The sequence below is a fragment of the Piliocolobus tephrosceles genome, chromosome 8 (genome assembly GCF_002776525.5).
Source record: "Piliocolobus tephrosceles isolate RC106 chromosome 8, ASM277652v3, whole genome shotgun sequence".
NCBI lineage: Eukaryota > Metazoa > Chordata > Mammalia > Primates > Cercopithecidae > Piliocolobus > Piliocolobus tephrosceles.
This window is the reverse complement of record NC_045441.1, coordinates 21,412,977-21,437,405: the sequence shown is the minus strand read 5'-3', so window position 1 is coordinate 21,437,405 and position 24,429 is coordinate 21,412,977. Positions and strand designations below refer to the sequence as shown.

General features: G+C 40.6%; 2 protein-coding genes and 1 non-coding gene across 3 annotated transcripts in view; 2 read left to right on the top strand and 1 right to left on the bottom strand.

The window, feature by feature from the left end:
- Positions 1-24,236, top strand: part of WIPF3 (WAS/WASL interacting protein family member 3) — a 110,623-nt gene extending 86,387 nt beyond the window's left edge. Inside the window, exons 8-9 of the mRNA XM_023188369.1 lie at positions 11,479-11,555; positions 21,672-24,236. Coding sequence (XP_023044137.1) covers positions 11,479-11,555; positions 21,672-21,695 — 101 coding nt within the window. The 3' untranslated portion in view covers positions 21,696-24,236. The remainder of the gene's footprint in view (positions 1-11,478; positions 11,556-21,671) is intronic.
- Positions 11,102-24,429, bottom strand: part of SCRN1 (secernin 1) — an 87,483-nt gene continuing 74,155 nt past the window's right edge. Inside the window, exon 8 of the mRNA XM_023188374.2 lies at positions 11,102-11,873. Coding sequence (XP_023044142.1) covers positions 11,796-11,873 — 78 coding nt within the window. The 3' untranslated portion in view covers positions 11,102-11,795. The remainder of the gene's footprint in view (positions 11,874-24,429) is intronic.
- On the top strand, positions 19,717-19,820 carry LOC111523637. The gene has a single exon (XR_002725578.1). It is a non-coding gene; the product is annotated as a small nucleolar RNA U13 (small nucleolar RNA).

Genomic DNA, 24,429 nt, shown 5'->3' with positions numbered 1-24,429 from the left:
TGTAGTGAGTCAAAATCGTGCCATTACACTCCAGCTTGGGCAATAAGAGCAAAATTCCATCTAAAAAAAAAAGAGTCTGTGCGAGGGGAGGATGGATGGAGGAGGTCTTCAGAGTGATCAGGGTTTGGAGAACCAGGCCCAGATAGGATCAAGGAAGGTGGAGGAGCCAGGGTCCCAGGAGTGCTTACCCTGGGCTGGATGGAGGATGTGACACCAAGAAGGAACTGGAGGTTTCAGGGGGAGGTGATGGGATTCCTATCATTCATGGTGAGGGGAGGTGGCTGGAGGGCTACAAGGGGGAAATGCCATGTGGCAGGTGGAGCGCAGGGTATACAGGTCTGGGACTGATGGGGTGGAGCAAAGGCAAGGACTTGATTTGCTGGCCATTAGTTTGGAGATGGAAATATAGAACAATGAAGGACATGGCCATGATGTCGGCCGGGGTGCGTGAAGTAAGTCTAGTCTGTGTGACAGGAGGCTATAAGCTGCCAATGAACAGGGTCAACTCAGTCCCTCCCAGACATCCAGGTCCACGCAAGCATTTAATAAACAGGATTTGGCCTTGGTGACCCAGACAAACAGCTGAGGGAGGAAGTAAGGAATTCCTTTTATTATACTGTCACCAAGTTGTAAATCAAGAATGTATACTGTTTTTCTTAATTTAATTCATTATACTTAGTGGCAGTATTGAAATAACTGTGCCCTTGGAAAATGCACATGTACAGAATCCCAGCTACTAGCTCATTTGGGCTCCTTTCCTTCCCGTGAGGCAGGGTTTGCTGACTGGCCACGTTCATGCCGTAAGCCCCACAGCTTTCCCTTACACCCACCTGGCCCTGAAGGCTTTTTAATTGTAACCTATACCCTAAACCAGAGGTCAGCAAACATTTTCTGTAAAGGACCAGAGAATACATATTTGAAGTAATGCAGGTCTCGATTGTAACTACTCAATTCTGCTGATTATTAAATCAATCAGCAGCCACAAACAATACGTAATGAATGGGCATGGCTGTGTTCCAATAAAACTTTATTTACAAAAACAGGTGTGGGCTGGATTTGATCTGCTGGTCATGTTTTGCTGTCTGCCCTAAACCATTCCAGAAAACAGATTCCTAAAAACCTCTTTCTGCTCTTCAGTCTTTCTCAGTAATGTGCTGTGGGGGCCCTCAACCTTCAGATTCAGTCAGTTCTAATCTACAGCCAGCTGCATTTTATGCCCATGGTGCTCACTGGCACCCTCAAGAAGAAAAGAAAAGCTACACCCCCTCACTGCACACAGCTTGCTAGGAGGGCGCAGTTGGCAGTCTGCACACCAAAAATAATCTCCTGATGTTTACAAAGGAGCAGTTTTTTAAAAAGCCTATTAAATGAACTGACATTGCACAGACTTGAAAGGGCAAGTGCAATTTCAAAATTAAGATACTGTTTTAGATTGATGTGGCATCAGTGGACATGAAGTACTCCACCAGCCTCCCAGCGAAATTAAATATGCATGTTCTTGTCATCCCTGTGAGCCCTAATGCAGAACTTTGATAGTTATATTAGTGTGAATCAGATCTGGCGTATGCCTGTCTGATTACATTTCTCCTTACCAGTTTTCTTCTTGCTCACTGTTGACCTGGCTCCCCAAGATGAGTTCTTTGTGGTCTGGGACACAGTGTTGTTTCCATCAGATGAGTGTGTTCTCGCGCACTGTGGTCGCCTGTGTGCTGTCTGTCCCCCCTGCTTGTTTGCTGTCTCTCTGACACACACATGCAAGCATACACACACACAGACACACACACGAGCACACACGCTTGGCTCTTCCACTAGCCATCATCAGTGTCTCCACTCTGCAGGTGTTTGCTGTTTTCTTCCATTGACTGAATGGCTTTGTTTAGTTTTGTGTTTTGTGTGTGTGTGTGTTTTCTTTTGTTTCATTTTTTTGAGACAGTCTCACTCTGTCACCCAGGCTGGAGTGCAGTGACGCAATCTTAGCTCATTGCAACCTCTGCCTCCTGGGCTCAAGTGATTCTCCTGCCTCAGTCTCCCAAGTAGCACATGTACCACCACACCCGGCTAATTTTTGTATTTTTAGTACAGACGGGGTTTCATCCTGTTGGCCAGGCTGGTCTTGAACTCCTGACCGCAAGTGATCCGCCTGCCTCGGCCTCCCAAAGTGTTGGGATTACAGGTGTAAGCCACCGTGCCCAGCCTAGTTTTTTTTTTTCCTAATGTTTTTAAAATGCATTAGGTTCCTCAATAAGTGAAATATATAATTACCATTATGAGCCATCAGTTCCACTCCCGGGTATAGGCTAAAAAGAATTTAAAACTAGTGTTCAAACAAGAACTTGTACACAAATATTCATAGCAGCACTATGCACAATAGCTAAAAGGTGGAAATAACTGATGAACACAGGAGCAAAATGTGGTGTGGCCATACAATATGATTCAACAAGAAATAGGATGGAAGCACTGATACATTGCTACAACACGGATGAACCTTGTGTTAGTTTGTTCTCAGATTGTTATAAAGAAATACTTAAAACTGGGTAATTTATAAAAAAAGAGGTTTAATTGGCTCACAGTTCTGCAGGCTGCACAGGAAGCACAATGCCAGCATTTGCTTCTTGGGAAACCTCCGGGAGCTTCCAGTCATGGTGGAAGGCGAATGAGGAGCACTTGTGTCACATGACAGAGCGGAGCAAGAGGGAGAGTGTTTGGAGGAGATGCCACACACTTAACCAGACCTTGCAAGAATTCACTATCTCAAGGACAGCAGCAAGCCGTAAGGGATCTGCCCCCATGACTCAGACACCTCCCACCAGGCCCCACCTCTAAACTGGGGATTACAGTTCAACATGAGATTTGGTGGGGACACATATTCAAACTATATCAAACCTTGAAAATATTATGTAAGTGAAAGAATCCAGAAACGAAAGACCACATATTGTATAATTTCATTTAGAAGGAATGTCCAGAAGAGGCAAATCCACAGAGACAGAAAATAGATTAGTGGTTTCCAGAGACAAGGGGAAGAAAGGAATGGTGAGTGAGTACTGATAGATGCAAGGCTTTCTTTTGGCAGCCAGGGCAACATAGCAAGACTCTGTCTTTATAAAAAATTTTTTAAAAATTAACCAGGCATGGTGGTGTGCTCCTATAGTCTCAGCTGCTGGGGAGGCTCAGGCAGGAGTATCATTTGAGCCCAGGAGTTTGAGACTGCAGTGAGCTATAATTGTGTCCCTGCACTCTAGCCTGCGCAACAGTGAGATCCTCTCTCTGAAAAAAAATTTAGGCTGAGTACAGTGGCTCATGCCTGTAATCCCAGCACTTTGGGAGGCCGAAGCAGGTGGATGGCTTGAGCTCAAGAGCTCGAGACCAGCCTGGGCAACATGGCGAAACCCCATCACTGTGAAAAAAATACAAAAATTAGCCAAGTGTGGTGGTGCATGCCTGTAGTCCCAGCTACCTGGGAGGCTGAGATGGTAGGATTGCTTGAGCCTGGGAGGTGGAGGTTGCAGTGAGCCATAATGGTGCCACTGCACTACAGCCTGGGTGCCAGAGCAAGACCCTGTCTCAAAAAAAAAGTTAAATTTTCCTTTTGGGGTGATAGAAACATTTTGAAACTATATAGAAGTCATGGTTATACAACACTGTAAATGTACTAAATGTCACTAATGGTAAATTGTATGTTATGTGTATTTTACAACAATAAAAAGAAAATGAACAAAAACTGTCAGTAGGAATTTTGGGAAAAATGCAAAGATCACAAATATTTGTTAACATAATGATGGTAGAAAGAATGACATTATCTTCCTATCAACAGATACACTGAGGCCCTTACCCTTTGGAGAGATTTAGATAAACAAGTGCCTCACATGTGCTTGAAAAATTCACATTTCAAACATAATTGTGTTTATATCCCGAGTCCTGAACAACTCCCCATCCTCCTCTTTCCCTGGCCCCTGGCAGTACCCTTCTACTCTCTGTCTCTACTAATTTGACTGCTCTAGGGACCTCATATAAGTGGAATTATATAGTATTCGTCTTTTTAAGCCTGGTTTATTTTACTTAGCTTATGTCCTCAAAATTCATCTATGTTGTAGCATATGTCAAAATTTATTTCCTTTTTAAGGCTGAATAGTATTCCATTGTATGGATGTGTATCACATTTTGTTATCCATTAATCCCTTGGTGGACACTTGGGCTGCTTCCACCTCTTAACTTTTGTGAATGCTCTGAATATGGAAGTACAAATATCTGTTCAAGTCCCTCCTTTCAATACCCAAAGTAGAATTGCTGGATCATATGGTAATTCTATTTTTAATTTTTTGAGGAAATGCTGTACCATTTTCATATCTACTGGACCATTTTACACTTCTACCAACAGTGTGCAAGGGTTTCAATTTCTCTATATTCTCTCCAACAATTTTTATTTTCTGGTTTTTATTTTATTGTATCTTATTTTTATTGTATAGTGGCCATTCTAATAGGTATGAGGTGGTATCGCTTTATGATTCAACTCCTATTTTAAAATAGAGTTACTTTACACTTAACAGTAAAACTACTCACCGTTATTTCCATTAGCAACGGAACCTCTCCATCAGGCACTGCAGTTAACTTCAACAGTATGAAATAGTTCATGTCATAAAAATTAAAGGATTAGATGTCCCAAGACAGAGAATCCAGAGGACAAAGCACACTGCCAGTAGGAGGGTATGTATTTCCATCTTTGCGGAAGGCAGCTGGGGAGTAAGAACCTCTGCCCTGATGAGCTTTCCTTGGCGAAACCTGGTTTTTACTGCTGACCATACCTCTTCAAAAGCTGTCTTCTAGCACCCCACTCTTTTACCACAGCTTCTGTCCTTCCAGGACAATCCTTTATTTCTTTGAACCCATGAATGTGCTGTAATGTCTACAGAGTATCTCCCTGGACTTACTCTGGTCCCTGAACCATTTTTCTGCTCTCCTCTTAGCCAACACTGTCTCCGCTTCCCCGCCCTCTGTGCTCCCTGGAGCCAAGTCCTCCCAGGCTTTCTCCCCTCTGCACCATGGTAAGCACTCTTACCAAGGCCACCAGTGGATCTCCATGTTGCCAACTACAGTGTCAGAGGCTCTAGCCTCAGCCCGTCACTCCCTCTTTCTGAAACACTTCTTCATTTCGATTTTATGACAGCTCTCTCGTTTCTCCTTCCATTGCACACTGACTCCTTCTCAGTTTTTTGTTACACCACACACTTCAGAGTTGTCTTTGACTTCTGTCTTCTACTCCTGCATCCAACTTACCAGTGAACTCAGGTGTTTGTCCTTGAAATGCATTGAGAATCTGATCTCTCTCACCTCCTCTGCCACTCCCATTCTGCCCTAAGCCACTGTCATTCCTCACCCGAATTGTTGCTAGAACCTGCTAACAGGCTCCACTGCTTCACACTGCAGCCCAAGTGATTTGTCTACAGCCCAAGTCCAGTCACTACCCTCTGCTCAGAATCCTCCAGGGAATCCCCATCTCGCCCCAAGTCAATTGGAAATTCCTATCATAGCTCATAAGACCTACGTGAACTGCCTCCCTCCCCTTTCACCACTCTCCCCCTACCTCATTATGCTCTAACAACACCTGCCATTTCCAGCACATTCCAAGCACATTTTTGCTTCTGGGCTCTGCATTTGCTGTTCCTTCTGATATCTGATTCTGAGTGACGATAACCACTTTTAATACATTGGTGTACATATGTCTGGTCTTTTCTCTCTTTATTTGATCAGCTTCTATTCTACCTAAATATACAAACTATTTTTTACAAAATTTAGATTTTATTTTATATACATTTTGGTATAGTTTCTCCAAATATCCACATGACTGTCTCCCTACTTTCTCTTGATCTTTGATCAAATGGTACCTGTCTTAGCTCAGGCTGCCATAACAAAATACTGTAGACTGCGTGGCACAAACAACAGAAATTTATTTTCTCCTGGTTCTGGAGGCTGAGAAGTCCAAGATCAAGGTGCATGTCAATTTAGTTTCTGGGGAGGGCTCTCCTCCTGGCTTGCAGAGGGCTACCTTCTCACTGTGTGCACACTTGGTGCCACACAAGCTTCCTGGTGTCCTATTTTATAAGGGCACTAATCCCATCATGATGGTCTCATCCTCATGACCTCACTTACACCTAATGACCTGCCAAAAGCCACACCTCCAAATACCATCACACTGGGGCTAGGGCTTCCACATATGAATTTTGGAGAAACATGATTCAATCCATGGCAGTAACTTATCAGAGAGGTCTCCCCTGACTCCCCTGTATAAGATAGAAGCTCTTCCTGCCCTATCACTTTTTATTTTATCTTTACACTGTTTTTGAATTGTCTTCAAAGCATTTATCACCTCCAGACATTATTTACCTGTTACTTGTCTGCCTCCACGGTACAGTGTAAGGCCCTGAATGGCAGGGACTGCAGCAGTTTTTATTCACTGGCTTATTTCCAGCTCTCAGAATAAAGTGAGGCACACAGACACTCCTTACATATTTGTTGAATTAATAAATTAAAACATTCACTCCTATATGCATTGCTGAACCATTTACATAATAAAAAATTTGGAAATAGCACACATCTCCAGTATTGGGGTTAAATAAATGCAGGCAGAGCCACACAGTGGAACGCTATGTAACCATAAAAAAATGGTGCTATCAAATATTTAGTGACATGGGAAAATGTTTACCTTTTTACATAAAAACACCTTGTTACATAAAAACAATACCAAAAAATGTATACAAAAAAGCACATAAAATAAAATCTATGTTTTGTTAAAAAAAATAAATTTGTGTATCTGTGTAGAAAGGGAGAAGATCAAATAGATCTTCTATTTGAAATATGCACACCAAAATATTTTATTTATTTACTTATTCATTTATTTAGAGATTAGATCTCACTCTGTTGCCCTGGCTGGAGTGCAATGGTGCGATCTTGTCTCACTACAGCCTCTGCTTCCCAGGTTCAAGCAATTCTCCTGCCTCAGCCTCTTGAGTAGCTGGGACTACAGGCGTGCACCACCATGCCCAGCTAATTTTTGTATTTTAGGGTTTCGCCACATTGGTCAGGCTGGTTTCCAACTCCTGGCATCAAGTGATCTGCCTGCCTTAGCCTCCCAAAGTGCTGGGATTACAGGTGTGAGCCACTGCGCCCAGCCTGTACACCAAAATATTAAAAGTGGTTAACACTCAATGGTGAAATGTCGGGTGATTTTCATTTTCTTTACTAATTAGTTCAAGTTTTTATAATACATGTACATTGCTCTTAACGATCTTGAAATCTAATTTTTAAATTGCAAGTTGTCGGGAGAGAGAATATGATTAGCTCACCTCTGGCCCGAGCACCTGTGGACAGGAAGTGAGGTCTGCTGGTATGTAGGGTGACCTCTCTCAGAGACTGAGGGGGCTCAGTTCTCTACGAGGAGAGGAGGTTGAGGAAGGAGTGATGGAGGCTCTCATACCAGCCGGAACGATGATAGCAACAGTGGAGGATGAGAGGAAAGGCCAGATACGCGCTCTCTAAGGTGTAAACCTAGAAGATACTAGAACGATCATTTCCAATCACACTTGTCATTTCCTTCACTTAGAGATTATGAGAAGCCTCCAGTGTAAGAACAAGAAAGGCCCTTTGAGCTCAGCCAGCCCAACTCCTTCCTGTACAGCTAGAGAAGCCAAGGCAGAAGTAAAGTGGCCTGCTCCTGTTTACAGCTGGTGGCAAAGCTGGGGCTAGAGTCCAGGTTTTCTGCCCCGGGGTCCAGCGCTCCTTGCACCACGTTGCACTGCCTCTCCACTCCGATGCCAGGGCAGCCCATAGCTTAGTCAGACGGTGTTGGCCCCGAGCTGACAGTTAGGTCTGCTTCAAAGCTCCCTCCCTGGCTTGCAGGAATTGCAGCCCAGGGCTGGTGGTTATTCTGGGTGGTTATAAATGGGAGGGAAGAGGAACCATCTGTGGACACGAGACAGAAGCAGTGTCCACTGAGCCTGCTCTTAAGTGCAGTAGGTGCTTGAGATTGAGGAGAGAAGTAAACGATATTTCTCCTGATGAGTTACAGTATCCCAAGTGTGAAAACCCCTGATCTGCTGAATCTGCAAAGCCCTTCTGTGGGAAGGGAGCCCATGTGAAGGAGTACTTCAGCAGAATGAGTCTGCTTTTGAATGCTGAGATTCTGGGGGCATCTCATAAGGGAAAATCCCTTTAAGGGAATATTTGGATTAAAAGCACTCTGACAAACCCTGACTAAGTCCTGGTTACTCACTTCTAGCAGCAATGATTTTTTTTGTTTTGTTTTTTTGTTTTTTGTTTTTGTTTTTACGAGATAGAGTTTGCCTTTCTGTTTTTGGGAGAAACTGATTCCCCTTTAACCCCTCTGATATTGTTTATTGTCATATTTATGAAAACCAGTGGGAAGAGCCAGGTGCGATGGCTCATGCCTATAATCCCAACACTTTGGGAGGCTGAGGTGGGCGGATCGCTTGAGCTCAGGAGTTCAAGACCATCCTGGCCAACATGGCAAAACCCCATGTTTCTACTTTTCTATTTGAAACCCCATTTTTTACTACCAAAAATATAAAAAATTAGCCAGCTGTGGTGGTGTGCACCTGTAGTCCCAGCTACTCAGGAGGCTGAGGTGACAGGGTTGCTTGAGCCTTGGAGGCAGAGGTTGCAGTAAGCTGAGATCATGCTACTGCACTCCAGAGCAAGACCCTGTCTCAAAAAAAAAAAAAAAAGAAAAAGAAAAAAAGAAAAGAAAACAAAAGAAAGAAAACCAGTGGGAATTGCTAACCTATGTTGAAGCCTATTTTATGCCTAGTAGTTCCCAAACAGGGGAAATTTTGCCTCCCAGGAGACATTTGGCAATGTCTGGAGTCATTTTTGGGTTGTTACAAGTGGCCATGAGCAGGGGGCTAGGGTGTGCTATTGGTGTCTAGTGCGTAGAGACCAGGGATGCTGTTAAACATCCTACAATACACAGGACCACCCCCACAATAGAGAATTACATAGCCCAGATGTCAATAAAGCCAAGATTGCAGACCCCTGGCCTAGAAGGTCTTTCTGTAGTGGACAGGAATTTCTTAAATCTAAGAACAATCATTTCCAAGTCTACCCTCTCTTATGGAATTAGACAAAGGGCTGTATATTAGTGTTTTCTTCTTTTTTTATTTTTATCTTTTTACTTTTTGTTCCATTAATAAACTAGCTAAAAATCTAGCAGTTACTATACATTTTGCTCTAAAATATCTTTATTCTAGAACAAGTGCACTCATTAATTTAAAAAGTTTTTTTTTTTTGAGACGGAGTCTCGCTCTGCCGCTCAGGCTGGAGTACAGTGGCGGGATCTCAGCTCACTGCAAGCTCCGCCTCCCGGGTTTACGCCATTCTCCTGCCTCAGCCTCCTGAGTAGCTGGGACTACAAGCGAGCGCCACGTCGCCCAGCTAGTTTTTTGTATTTTTTAGTAGAGACGGGGTTTCACCATGTTAGCCAGGATGGTCTCGATCTCCTGACCTCGTGATCTGCCCGTCTTGGCCTCCCAAAGTGCTGGGATTACAGGCTTGAGCCACCGCGCCTGGCCTAATTTTAAAAGTTTTAATGAAAATTACAGTGCCCATTTGATTAATGTGTTATAAGTTTTAGAGACCCTTCAACATGATAGTCCAATTTTTAAAAATGTGCCTTACCTTAAATGGTTTTTATAATGACTTATATATTATATATGTTGTAGAAAAGTTGAAAAAATGTTTCTTAAGAGAGTTTTTTGACCAGGCATGGTGGTTCACGCCTATAATCCCAGCACTTTGGGAGGCCAAGGTGGGAGGATCACTTGAGCCCAGGAGTACGAGACAAGCCTGGCCAGCATGGCGAAACCTTGTCTCTACTAAAAATATAAAAAAAAATTAGCCAGGCATGGTGGCAAGCACCTGTAGTCCTAGCTACTGAGGAGGCTGAGGAATCAGAATTGCTTGAACCTGGGAGGCGGAGGTTGCAGTGAGTTGAGATAGCACCACTGCACTCCAGCCTGTGGCAAGACTCTGTCTCAAAAAAAAAAAAAGAGTTTTTTTTTTTTTAAATGGTGATTCTACTACTTAGAAGGAAACATTTCAGAATATTATTGTGTATTTCTCAATGAATTTTTAAAATAGTTATCATTCTATTTACACAAATTCATTTCTCCAAAATGAGTCATTGTAAATATTCAGTTTCCTGCAGGGTGCAGTAGCTCATGCCTGTAATCCCAGAACTTTAGGAGGCAAAGGCGGGAGGATCACTCAAGTCCAGAAGTTTGAGACCAGCCTGGGAAACATAGTGAGACCCTGTCTCTACAAAAAATTTTAAAAGTTAGCTGAGTGTGGTGATACATACCTGTGATCCCAACTACGCAGGAGGCTGAAGTGGAAGGATCACTTGAGTCCAGAAGGTTGAGGCTGCAGTGAGTCATGATCATATCACTGCATTCCATCCTGGGAGACAGAGGGAGACCTTGTCTCAAAAATAAAATAAAATGAAAAATAAAATAATAAATAGGTGCTTAGTATTCCATCATGTAATACTGAACCCTACATTACCTAAAATCCTGTGTTGAACACAGGTCATTAATTGTTCACTATTATAAATAATCTATAATGAACATTCATACTTTTCATGTTGCTTTTTAAATAGTACAGCAATCTGCATTGTTCTGGAGACTTTGGGACATGATTATTTAATGCCTAGTTCATGACAGAAACAGAATAGATAGGTGTCCTACCAGTGCAGCAGAGGAAACACCATTTGGAATAACCAAGTGAAGGGAGAGTTCTGGAACACCTAGGAATGGGATTTTAAACTTGGGTAGACCAACCAAAACATGTATCTGTATATATACAGATGTTTGTATGGAAATACCAAAAAGAAACAATAATTGAAGAGATAAACACCAAGCTTTTAGCCATGGTGACTCTGGGATAGAAAATTGGGACTGGGGGGAGGAACAAGAAGAGAAGAGGAACTTTGGGGTTTTTTTTCCATTATCTTCTTTATTCTTTGAATTCTTAACTATAAGAATATATTCATATGTAACTTGTGTAATACTTAAGCACAATGCACTTGAGAGAATGATTTGGATCCTCATGGATGGGAGGCCTGATTTATGTCAGCAGTTACTCATCTTTCACTTTTTTATCCAGCCCTAGTATTGCTGGGCATATTGTGGACAATGGATGAGCATCCCTGGAGATGGTATATTTTGGTAAAGAAGTTCTAACATGCATTTAGATGATGGGCCTTAACAATTTGTTCTCTTCTCAGTGTATTAGACATGACTCTTCTGCATCCATCGTCTTTGACATAGAAGATGGCAGTGGTGGAAATAGTCTAGGGCCAGGATCCTGAAGGTTTCATTGCTTTAGGTGCTGGTTTAGAGATAGTTTCTCTGTGAAGCATGCACACTTGGTCCCTGGGCCAAAAGATAATGAGATTGTTCTTTTTTCCTTCAGGCCGGACACCTGGTCCCTGGCTCCAAACGGAGGCAGTCGGGCAGAGCTCTGATGACATCAAAGGCAGAAATTCTCAGGTAACACAAGACTCATGTCTCTGAATGTAAAACCAGGAATTATCCTCAGGGGGCACAGAAATGGTAAGGGTATGCTTTCTCCTTAACAGTTTTATATTTTTCCTCAGACTCCTTTTCTTCAGGGAAAGCCATTTGGTGGATCTTTGTTCCAAGCCAGAATGAAACACTCACCATTTCAAAATCTGAAGTGTGACAAAAGGCAGGGCTTCCGTGGAATCACCACTACATACAGAAGCAAGTTTAGCAACTCTGACATTCTGCAACAATCATGCCAATCACTTCCCATTCTTCCTCAGTTATGATGGCCTGTGAGAAAAACTGAATAACATGTATAAAACATAATTCAGTATTCTCTCTCATCTATAGAATACATGGTTTCTTTTAGCACACTTGGAGTTTTTTTTCCCCCACCAATGTTATAATTGATTTTGGCCAAATTTAGTCACAATTCAAGTACTAATACCTACAAGAAATGAACAGAACTAGAAGGGAAGCCAGACAGCTGCTTTTGTGATAAGACAGTCCTTGAAGAAACACCTTTAGTCTCACCCAGGGCATCTTAAACAGAAGTATTTCCTAACCTGGACACAACATCTCCCTGCACATCTTTAAAAGTCCTTTGTTTCTTTGAAAACATGTATTCAGTTGAACAATAGTCTCCCCATTTCCGAATCATATGTGACAGACTACAGAATCACTTGCAGTTAAACCAGGCAATTCTGCAGCTGTGTGGAACATCAAGGAAAGTGACCTGAGAAGGAAGAGGCTAGGTTCCTGGAAGCTAGGATGAGTTCCTCAGAGGAAAAAGTACATCCTCTAGCAGATAAGTATTACCCTTTTCTAACCACAGATGATGTAAGAATTGCAGTAACGATTCTCAGATGATCACAGGTTCAAAACTGTGCATATGACTGTAGTTAAGGAAGAAGTATATATACATAGGAAAAAAGACAGGAAGAATATACACAATATTGTTAACAGGTAGAGAGCATTCTGAGAAGATGGCAGAGGAGAAAGCACCAGGAATCTGTGGACAACAATTGCATTGGCGGAATCTGTCTGATGTAATTTGTCTCATGTATTTTGGAACTCTGGGATTCATTAAAGGCTTGCAACTTCCAGGGGAAAGCTTGGACAGTAAATTGTGCTCTTAGTACAATAGTAACTACTCATCCTCCACCCCCCAGCCCATGGCAGGCAACTGGGCACGTGTTCCTGGAGCCACTTGCACACAGCTTGCAGACCCAGGGTGGGCACAAAAAAAACCCTGTTCTCCAGATACTGGGGAATCTGTTCTCTGATTGCTTATTGCTGCTTCTGATCACAGAGGTACAAATAAAGAGATGGGCAGCCATTGTTGCACCTCCTCTTATTGTTGTACCTCCTCTTATTGTTGTAAATCCCTTTCCCTCTGGCTGAAGTGGCCTCCTGGGGATTTCAAGGGCTGGTGGCCATTTTGTTCCTCCTGTCCTTTCTCTTTTTTTTTCCCATTTGGGAGCCAAACATTAAAGACGAACATTCAAAGGCTACTACATATATGATGAAAATTAGAAAGTGACCACATATGCCCAGGGAAAGGCATGAGCTCAGAAAAGACCAAGAATACCTTAAGAGTACACCTCAGGCTGATTCTTAGCACAGAGACAGCCTACAACAATCAAAAAAATAAAACGAACAAAAACAATAAGGAAAACCAGCAAACCCTGGGGGACAGAGAGAATTGATATCTAGAGTTACCACATTATTAGATTAAAATGTAGAGTTTTCAACAACAAAAATCACATCATACAAAAAACAGGAGAGTATGGCCCATTCAAAGGAAAAAAAAATACATCAATAGAGACTGCTTTTAAAAAAGACCTGATGGGAGATCTACTAGACAAAGACTTTAAAACAACTGTCTTAAAGATGCTCAAAGAACTAAAGGAAAATGTGGAGAAAGTAAAGAAAATGATGTATGAACAAAATGGAAGTATCAATAAAGAGGAAAAAAACATTCTAGAGCTGAAAAATACAACAAATGAAATGAAAAGTTTACTAGAGGGAATAAAAGGCAGACTTGCACAGGCAGATGAAAGAATCAACAAACTTGAAGATAGGACAACTGAAATTATTGAGTCAGAAGAACATAAAGGAAAAAGAATTAAAAGTGAACAAAGCCTAAGAGACCTGCAGGAGACCATGAAGCAGACTAACATGCTTATTGTGGGAGTTCTAGAAGGAGAAAGGAAAGAGAAAGGGTAAAAAATAAAAAAGACTCTCTGAAGAAATAATAGATCAAAACTCCCCAAATGTGTTGAAAGGCATGAATATAAACATCCAAGATGCTCAGTAAAGTAAGATGAACTAAAGAGCCACACCCAAGAAACACTATAATCAAATTTTCAAAAGGCAAAGAGAAAATCTTGAAAGCAGCAAGAGAGAAGTGACTCATCACATACAAGGGATCCTCAGTAAGACTGTCAGTAAATTTATCATCTAAACTTTGAAGGCCAGAAAGTAGTGAGCCCATATAGTCCAAGTGCTAAAAGAAAAAAACTGTCGAGCAATAATTTTGTATCTGGCAAAACCATTCTTAAAAAGTGAGGGAGAAATTAAGATATTCACAGATAAACAAAAGCTGAGGGAGTTTGTTACCACTAGACCTGCCTTGTAAGAATACACAAGGGAGTCCTAAAGGCTCAAATGAAAGGACATGGGGCAGTAACTTGAAGCTGTAGGAAGAAACAATGACCTCACTAAAGATAGCTATATGGCCAAATATAAAAGCTAATATTATTGTAACAACAGTTTGTAACTATACTTTTTGTTTTCTACATGATTTAAAAGATAAAACATTTAAACATTTTTTAGTTTAAAAGCTAATGTTATTGTAACTTTGGTTTGTAACTATATATTTAGGGTTACACATAATTTAAGAGACTAGTGTATTTAAAAGACTTATTAATTTATGTTTTGGGGCACACAATATATAAAGATGTAATTTGTTCACATTAACAATCAAAAGGAGTGGTGATGGAGCTGTAAAGAAGCAGATATTTTGTATGTTATTGATTCTAAGCTACTATAAAATCAAATCATAGTGTTACAACTTTAGGATGTTAAGTGTAATTCCTATGGGCTATGGCCTGAAAGTTTGTGTCCCTCAAAATTCATATGCCAAAACCTAAACCCTAATGTGACAGTATTAAAAGATTGGGCCTTTGGGGGAGATGATAAATCATCAGGGCAAAGCCCTCATGAAGAGATTAGTGCCCTTATAAAACAGGCTTAAGGGAGCTTGTTCATCCCTTTCACCATGTGAAGTTGTAGTTTGAAGGCACCATGTATGAAGCAGACAGCGAGCCCTCACAAGACACCATATCTGCTGGTGCCTTGATCTTGGACTTCCCAGGCTCTACAAATTTAAGAAATAAATTTCTGCTGTTTTCATAAATTACTCAGTGTTATAGCAGCCTGAAAAGACTAAGACACCATGGTAACAACACAGAAAATAGCTATAGAATATATACAAGAGGAAATGAGAAACAAATTTAAACATTTCACTATAAAAAAGTCAACTAAACAGAAAAGAAAGGGTATGAGGTACAAAAAAAACTATATAGAAAACAAGCAGCAAAATGACAGAGTAAATCCCTCCTTGTCAGTAATTGCTTCAAATATAAATGGATTAAACTTTCCAATCAAAAGATAGAGATTGGCAGAATGGATTTTTAAAAATCTGATCCAAAAGTATGCTGTTTACAAGAGACTCAGTTTAGCTATAAAACACATAGGTTGAAAGTGAAAGGATGGAAAGAGATATTCCTACTGTGATCAAAAGAGAGCAGGGGTGGATCTAACATCAGGCAAAATAGATAATGAAAAAGTTTACAAGAAACAAAAAGGACATTATATGTTAATACAAGGTTCAATAGAGCAAGAAGACATAACAGTTACAGATATTAGTTCACCTAATAACAGACCATCAAAATGCATGAAACAAAACTGACAGAAATAAAGTGAGAAATAGACCTATAATAATCGTTGAAGAATCAAATATTCTACTCCCAATAATGGGTGAAACAACCAGACAGGAGATAAGGAAAGAAATAGAGAACACAAAAAAGCTGTATATAACAGACATATACAGTACACTCTACCCAACACAGCAGTATATACATTCTTCTTAAATGCACCTGAGACATTTTCCAGGAGAGATCATTTGTTAAGTCACAAATTGAGTGTCTTAAATGATTTTAAAATATAGATATCAGGCCAGGCACGGTGGCTCACACCTGTAATCCTAGCACTTTGAGAGGCCTAGCGGGGTGGATCACCTGAGGTCAGGGGTACCAGATCAGCCTGGCCAACATGGCAAAACCTTGTCTCTACTAAAATACAAAAAAAAGCCGGGCATGGTGGCGGGCACCTGTAGTCCCAGCTACTTGGGAGGCTGAGGTGGGAGAATTGCTTGAACCCAGGAGGCAGAGGTTGCAGTGAGCTGAGACTGTGCCATTGCACTCTAGCCTGGGCAACAAGAGTGAAACTCCATCTAAAAAAAAAAGATAGATATCAGACAAAATATCTTTCCTAACACAGTGGAATAAAATTATAAATCTAGAACAGAAGTAAAACTGGAAAACTTAGAAATTTGTAGAAATTAAGAACTATACTCTTAAACAACTAATGGAACAAGGAATAAATCAGAAAGGAAACTATAAAACACCTGGTGATTAATTAAAATGAACATACAACATACCAAAATTAATGGAACACTGAAAGCAGTGCTAAGAGGGAGATTTATAGCTATAAATTGTTACATTAAAAAACAAGAAAGTTATCAAATCAGCAACCTCATTTTACAATGTAAAGAGCTAGAAAAAGAAGAACAAACCAAACCTAAAGCTAGCAAGAAGGAAGGAAATGAAGAAAATTAGAACAGAGATCAGTGAAATAGAGAATAGAAAAACAATACAGAAAATCAACAAAGCCAAAAGTTGGTTATTGAAAAGATTAACAAAATTGATAAACCTTTAGTTAGATAGACTAAGGAAAAAATAGAGAAGACTCAAATTGCTAAAATCAGAAATGAAAGTGGATATATTACTACTAATCCAACTGAAATAAAAAGGATTATGAGAGTATTATAAATAATTTTATGCCAAAAAGTTGGATAACGCAGATAAAATGGACACATTTCTAAAAATACAAAACCTACCAAGACCAAATCTCAATGAAATAGAAAGTCTGGCTGGGCATGGTGGCTCACACATGTAATCACAGCAGTTTGGGAGGTTAAGGTGGGAGAATTGCTTGAGGCCAGGAGTCTGTGCCAGCCTAGACAACATAGTAAATCCTGTCTCTACAAAAAAAAAAATTTAATTAGCCAGACATGGTGGTGCGTGGCTGTAGTCTGGCTACTTGGTAGACTGAGGAGAGAAGATTACTTTAGCCCAGGAATTTGAGGCTGCAGTGAGCTATGGATTGTACCATTGCACTACAGCCTGGGTGACAGAGTGAGACCCTCTCAAAAAAGAAAGAAAGAAAAAGAAAAGAAAGAGAAGATAGAGAGTAGAAGGATGGTTACAAACTAGTGGGGGAGTGGAGTTGGGGATGGTTAATTGGTATAAAAAAATAGAAAGAATAAATAAGAACTACTATTTGATAGCACAACAGGTGACTATAGTCAATAATAATTTAACGGTGCAGTTTAAAATCACTCAAAGAGTATAACTGGATTGTCTGTAACACAAAGGATAAATGCTTGAGGGGATGGATACTCTATTTTCCATGATGTGATGATCACTCATTGCATACCTGTATCAAAATATCTCATGTACCCCATAAATATATACACCTACTATGTACCCACCAAAAAAAAGAAATAGAAAATCTGAATAGACTTACAACTAGTAAGGACATTTAACCATTAATCAAATGTCTCCCAAAAAAGAAAAGCTCTGGACTTCATGGCTTCATTGGTGAATTCTACCAAACGTTCAAAGAACTAACCCAATCCCTCTAAAAGCATTCCAAAAAATTGAAGAGGAGGGAACACTTTTTATCTATTCTATGAGACCAGCATTATCCTGATACCAAAGCCAGACAAAGACACTACAAGAAAACTACAGACCAATATCCCTTATAAACATTGATGCAGAAATTCTCAACAAAATACTAGCAAATCAAATCCAGTAGTATATTAAAAGGATTATATACCATGACCAAGTTGGATTTATTCCTGCATGGCAAAGATTATTCAATATATAAAAATCAGTTAATGCAATATATGGCATTAATAGGATGAAGGGAAAAAACACATGATCATCTCAATTGATGCAGAAAAAGCATATGACAAAATTGAAGACCTTTTCATGATTAAAAACATTCTCAATAAACTAGGAATAGAAGGAAACTCCCTTAACATAATAAAAGCCATATATGAAAAATCTACAGTGAACATGCTCAATGGTGAAAGACTGAAAGCTTTTGCTTTAAGATCAGGAACAAGGCAAGGATGCCTGCTTTCATCGCTTCTATTCAGCATAGTACTGGAAGTCTATCCAGAGCAGTTGGGCAACAAAAAGAAATAAAAGGCATCCAAATTGGAAAGCAAGAAGTAAAATTATCTCTGTTTGCAGATGATATGTTGTTATATGTAGAAAACTCTAAAGATTTCACCGAAAAAAAGCTGTTAGAAATATTCAGCAAAGTAGCAGGATACGAAGTCAACATACAAAAATATGGTTGTATTTCTACATACTAACAATGAGCAATCTGAAAAGAAAATTACAGAAATAATTCCATTTATAATAGCATAGAAAAGAATGAAATACTTAGCAGTTAACCAAAGAGGTGAAAGATTTGTATAATGAAAACTATAAAACACGGCTGAAATAAATTAAATAAGACATAAATAAATGCAAACACATTCCATGTTCATGGGTTAGAAGACTTAATATTGTTAAGACGTCAGTATTACCCAAAGCAATCTGCAGATTCAGTATAAACCCTACTAAAATCTCAATGACATTTTTTTCAGAAATAGAAAAACCCAGAATCCTAAAAGAAGAATCCTAAAATTCACATGGAATCTCAAGGAACTCCTTGAAATAGCCACAACAATCTTGAAAAAGAAGAAGAATCTAGGGGATTCATACTTCCTATTTCAAAACTATAATAATCGAAACAGTGTGGTACTGGTGTAAAGACAGACATACAGACCAATGGGATAGAATAAAAAGCAATAAATAAATAGAATAAAAAGAAATAAACCCTTGCATATACGGTCAAATGATTTTAACAAGCATGCCAAGACCCTTCAATAGGGAAAGGGTAGTATTTTCAACAAATGATGCTAGGAACACTGGATATCCCCATGTAGAAGAATGAAGTTGGACCCCTACTAATACCATATGCAAAAATTTACTCAAAATGAATCGAAGACCTAAATGTAGTACCCGAAACTGTAAAACTCTTAGGAGAAATCACAGGGCAAAAGCTTCATGACATTGGATTTGACAGTGATTTCTTGGATATGACACCAAAGGCATAGGCAACAGAAGAAAAAATAAGCAAACTGGACTTCGTGAAAATCTTTAAAATTTGCATATCAAAAACAACATAAAAAAGAAAAGGCAACCCACAGAATGGGAGGAGATATTTGCATATCATATATCTGATAAGAGATTAATATCCACAATACGTAGAGAACTTATGAAACTCAACAACAAGAAAACAAATAACCTAATTTAAAAATGAGCAATGGACTTGAATAGACATTTCTCCAAAGAAGATAAACAAATGGCCAAAGAGCAGAGGAAAAGTTGCTCAGCATCACTAATCATTAGAGAAATACAAATCAAAATTACAATGAGACAACACCTCATACACATCAAGATGGCTGCTATCAAAACAAAACAAAATAACAAGTGGTGGCAAAGATGTGGAGAAAATGGAACCCTTATGCACCGTTGGTGAGACTGTGAAATGGTACAGCTGCTGTGGAAAACAGTATGGCAGTTCCTCAAAAACTAAAAAACAGAATTACCATATGATCTGGCACTTCCACTTCTGGGTATATACCCAAAAGAATCTAAAGCAGAGCCTGGAAGAGGTATTTGTACACCCATGTTCATAGCAGCATTATTTACAATAGCTAAAATGTAGAAGCAGCTTGATCCTTTTGTAGTTGATGAGTGCGATGATTGGGTATTCATGTGCATGTGTGAGATGTGCCACCTCTGAACCTTGTTACAGCCTTGGCACATTACCCATCTGACCTGAACTTGGAAAAATAAAATAAAATAAATAAAATGTAGAAGCAACTCAAGTATCATAGATAGATGAATGGATAAACAAAACGTGATATACACATGTACGGTGGAATATTATCCAGCTTAAAAAGTAGGAAGTTCTAAAATATGCCTCAATATGGATGAACATTGAGAACATTATTCTAAGTGAAATAAGCCACTCACAAAAGACAAACACTATATGCTTCCATTTACATAAGTACTTACGGTAGTAGAGACAGAAAGTAGACTGGTGCTTGCCAGAGATTAGAGGGAAAAAGAAAATTGAGAGGTATTGTTTAATGGGTACAGAGTCTCAGTTTTACAAGATGAAAAGAGTTAAACAAAAGTGGGTACTGATGATTGGTTGCACAACATTATGAATGTATTTAATACCCCTAAATTAGACACTTAAAAATGATTATTAGTTAGCTGGGTGTGGTGGCTCATGCTTGTAATCCTAGCACTTTGGGAGGCCAAGACAGTTGGATCACCTGAGATTGGGAGTTCGAGACCAGCCTGACCAACATGGAGAAACCCCATCTCTACTAAAAATACAAAATTAGCTAGGTATGATGGTGCATGCCTGTAATCCCAGCTACTTGGGAGGCTGAGGCAGGAGAATTGCTTGAACCCATGGATGGAGGTTGCGGTGAGCCAAGATCACACCATTGCATTCCAGCCTGGGCAACAAGAGTGAAACCCTGTCCCCCCGCAAAAAAAGTTACTAGTGTAAATTTTATGTTATTTATATTTTACCACAATAAAAGTGGAGAAAAAACGTTAATAGGCGTTCACTCTGGAAGACTATGGCTGACTTTTACTTTCTTCTTTTTGCATTTGTACAATTTCCAAGTTTTCTACAATGATTATACTATTCCTGTCATCAGGAAAATATAGTAATAATCATAATCATGTTCCTTCATATTTGTATGGCTCTTTACATTTTTCAGTTAGCTTGCATAAGTTATATCATCTAGTCCTTTTAATAACCCTGTGATGTAAGCTGGAGATACCTTTAATGCCATTTTTATAGAAAACTGCTCTAGAAATTTGAAGAACTTGCCCATGTCACAATGCCCAGACCTTCTGACCTCTTGTCCAGTGCTGCTTCCATAATGCCTCACTGCTTTTCCTGGCATGTTAGAATCTCCAGGGACAAGAATCCTCCTCACTACCAATGTGTCAGACATTGTGCAGGATCTGGTTCCCAGCTTCATGGCAGGCATGCGCCCAGATCACCTGAGTCTGGTGGTTTTGATCTCCGCCTGCCAGTCTAGTCAAGGTGGATTGTAAAGTCTCCTTTGGGCATTCCACAGTCGAAAAGATCTTTGTATCTCACTGGATACCATCTTAATTCATTTTCACTGCAGTGAGACACAAAACAATCACCCAGAGAAATCACTGGGTTCTAGACATTGCAAACAATACCCCAGGGACTGCTCTTTTTTATGGATAGAGTGGTCAGTGCATGGGTGGGAGCCCTGGGCTGGAAGTCTGAATGCCTAAATCTGTTTCTTGCCTTTCCACTGCCTTGACTTGGGATCTCCAGCATGTTTTTTGATTTCCCTGAGCTTTCTGTCAAGTGAATTGCTGATGATGGGTTCTATAAATGTTTATAAGACAGTATTAGGTCCCCACATACCATCAACTACATATCCCATTTCATCATGTTTCCACCTACAGTCTCTTGGGTAAAAAGCAGCTCTTTGCATAAGCATCTCCCCAAACTTGACAGCCTTATGCGGTGCCCAGCCTGTTTGGGGGGGTAGAGTAGGAGGGCTTTCACGTGCAAGAGTCTTCTAACTCCACCTGGTAATGTTCTGTTATGTTTCCACAGTTATCTCTGAAGACTCTTCGGTGAGAAGACAGATGAAGCCAAGGTCCTGGGGTTCCAGGTTGCAGAACAACATGTCAGACCCCGCCCACCCCATGCTCAAGCTGTAATTCAGTTGGCATACAGGCTTGGAATTGAGAGTTTATTTATTGTAAATATGTGGTTTGCACGGGCTTTAAAGCAGTATTTTAATGGACTTTTATTTCAGTAATATTTTTTAAAACACCCCTCATTTTTCCGTTTTTTACACTGCATCTTGGCATTTGTCTGTCAGCACAGATAGAGCCCTGTCCCTCCCACTCCATGACTGTGAATATGCTTGCAGGCTGGCCCTTCCTAGATTCTGAACCGTTTGTAGAGAGTCCTTCGTTTGCAGGTAGCCCCAAAGTTATAAATATCCACAACGGCTTCTTATTGGCATGATTTTATATTCTCATCACACTAACTGCAAAATCAAACCAAACAATGCCTTATCAATGATGCAGCTCAGAGCAAGCAGTGTGTTCCCCACGCCCAGACAGTGCCGCGCGGCCTCCAGGGAACGAGATGCCATGTCTCGCTTTCATTTTGCAGTACAGGGATTTTTTTTTTTTTTCTGCTTAATGTAAATATATCACAAAGTAAAGGCAAGAGTGGGCTTGGCCCCTCAGATGCCGACCACAGGGCCCCTTTTGTAACTGAATAATCCTCCAAGTAGCCAATGCTCCTACTGTTTACAGTGTCCCTAGTGCCCAAGTCTCCGTCACTTTCCTTCTGTTCCCTCCAAGTTCCCAGTCCCATCCCGGTAGCCAGCTTTACGAGATTTTGCTGTTTCTTCCCTGCAGATTAAAAACATACACAACCCATCATTATGCTAAACTACCAATTGTATCTCAGAGGTCTTCCCTTCTGCCCTTGCTTCAAGTGTGGACTTCATGGAAAACATGACATGAAAAAGTGTAGAATGAAACATCGTGTGAAATACCTGCCACAAATACCTGGTGCCTCACTGCCCCCTTCTTAGGATCCTTGGAGCCACCCATCGGGCAAAACCTAGCTCCCTTCTGAGCTAAAGGAGAACCTTGCCTGACAACTCCACATTCATTCCCTTGTGGTGAGCACCTGTCTGTGGGGAGATGTGTGCAAGCTCAGCCACTCTGAATATGGAAAAGGTCAGGCCGGGCTGGGCCTGCTCTTCACTCCCTCTTCTTGATCCTGCGGGGAGTGGAAGTGTGTTTTTGCTTGCTGCCTAATCCCTGATGTTCCCCATCCTTGGTCGGGGAAGACTGTGACAGAGGAAGGAGAAAAAAATAGAAGGAAACAGACTGATCCCTGGGCTGTGCTCAAAATAGCTGCCCTTTAAAAGAAATCAGGCAGGGAGGGGAGGGAAGCCAGTGAAAAGAAATTTGCTTTGCAACACCCCACACACACATTCACCCCCGAAGGATATCGTGTCCAGACCAAGCCATCCAGAAAGGCAGCCGGTCAGGAGGGTGTGGGCAAACACGACTGCATCTGCCTCACTGTTGTCTGGAGTAAAGACCCAGGTGCTGTCCTGCCGCAGTGCTGTGCTTTCTCATTCCCGATGGAAGCAAGTGAGCCAGGGTCAAATTCCCATCTCTGGGGGAATGAATCAAGCCAAAACTGTAACAGCTAAATCAATAGAAAAGAAGTGTTTGCAGGTCATCAGCTCTGGGCATAAACTAATTTGTTTTATTGGTTCTGGAAGATTTCCAAAAAGCCAGAATTTATTATTATAACATTGTCCACTCCACCACCCTCACAGTTGTATAAAATAATTATAAAAGTTTTAATGATCCTGATTAAGAAGACCCTAAACAAAGGCAACTCCACCTTCAGAGTAGACTGCCTGCCCTAATGAGGCGTTTAGGCATTCGTGTCCCCTGTGGCTGGGATGGAAATTAAAATAACACTATTTAAGGACAGAGGGGGCCGGGAGCAGTGGCTCACGCATGTAATCCCAGCACTTTGGGAGGCCGAGGTGGGTGGATTACTTGAGGTCAGGAGTTCAAGGCCAGCCTGGCCAACATGGTGAAACCCTGTCTCTACTCAAATACAAAAAATTAGCTGGGCGTGGTGGCTCACACCTGTAATCCCAGCAATTTGGGAGGCTCAGGCACAAGAATCACTTGAACCCTGGAGGCAGAGGTTGCAGTGAGCTGAGATGGTGCTACTGCACTCCAGCCTGGGCAACAGAGCGAGACCCTAATTCAAAAAAAAAAAAAAAAACAGAGGGGAGGAAGGAGCAGAAACCAAAAATGGCAATTAGGGAGAAATCTCAGGAATGTGGCACCCCATCTCCCCTTGAGACCTATCACTGAATTCACAACCCTTGGAGCTCATGCTAGTGCACTGAGTTCCTTTGGCGGTGTAAAGGTTTAACCCCTTGACCGTAAACTCATACTTAGAGACATCTGAGTCGTACAGTTCCCGCCATTGTCACATATTCTCAATGACACTGCAGTCTGTGACTCCTCCAATGTTTCACCTGTATTTTATTTTTATTGATGTCTCCTTCTGCAGATTAATTTCTTTGTACTTAATAAACTTTAGTAAGCGGAAATGCTTCCAGTCGTTTCCTTGTTAAAACCCATCAGTGGTCACCAATATTAATCTAAACCAAACATTTTTAAGGATCAGGAGAAGTTGAAGTTCTAAGAATGACGAAAAAAATAGATATTTATATGGATGAACTGCTTGCTGTAACATACTGTTAGATAACAGGGCCTTTCTTTCTTGAGCTAACTAGCCTAACTGGTAT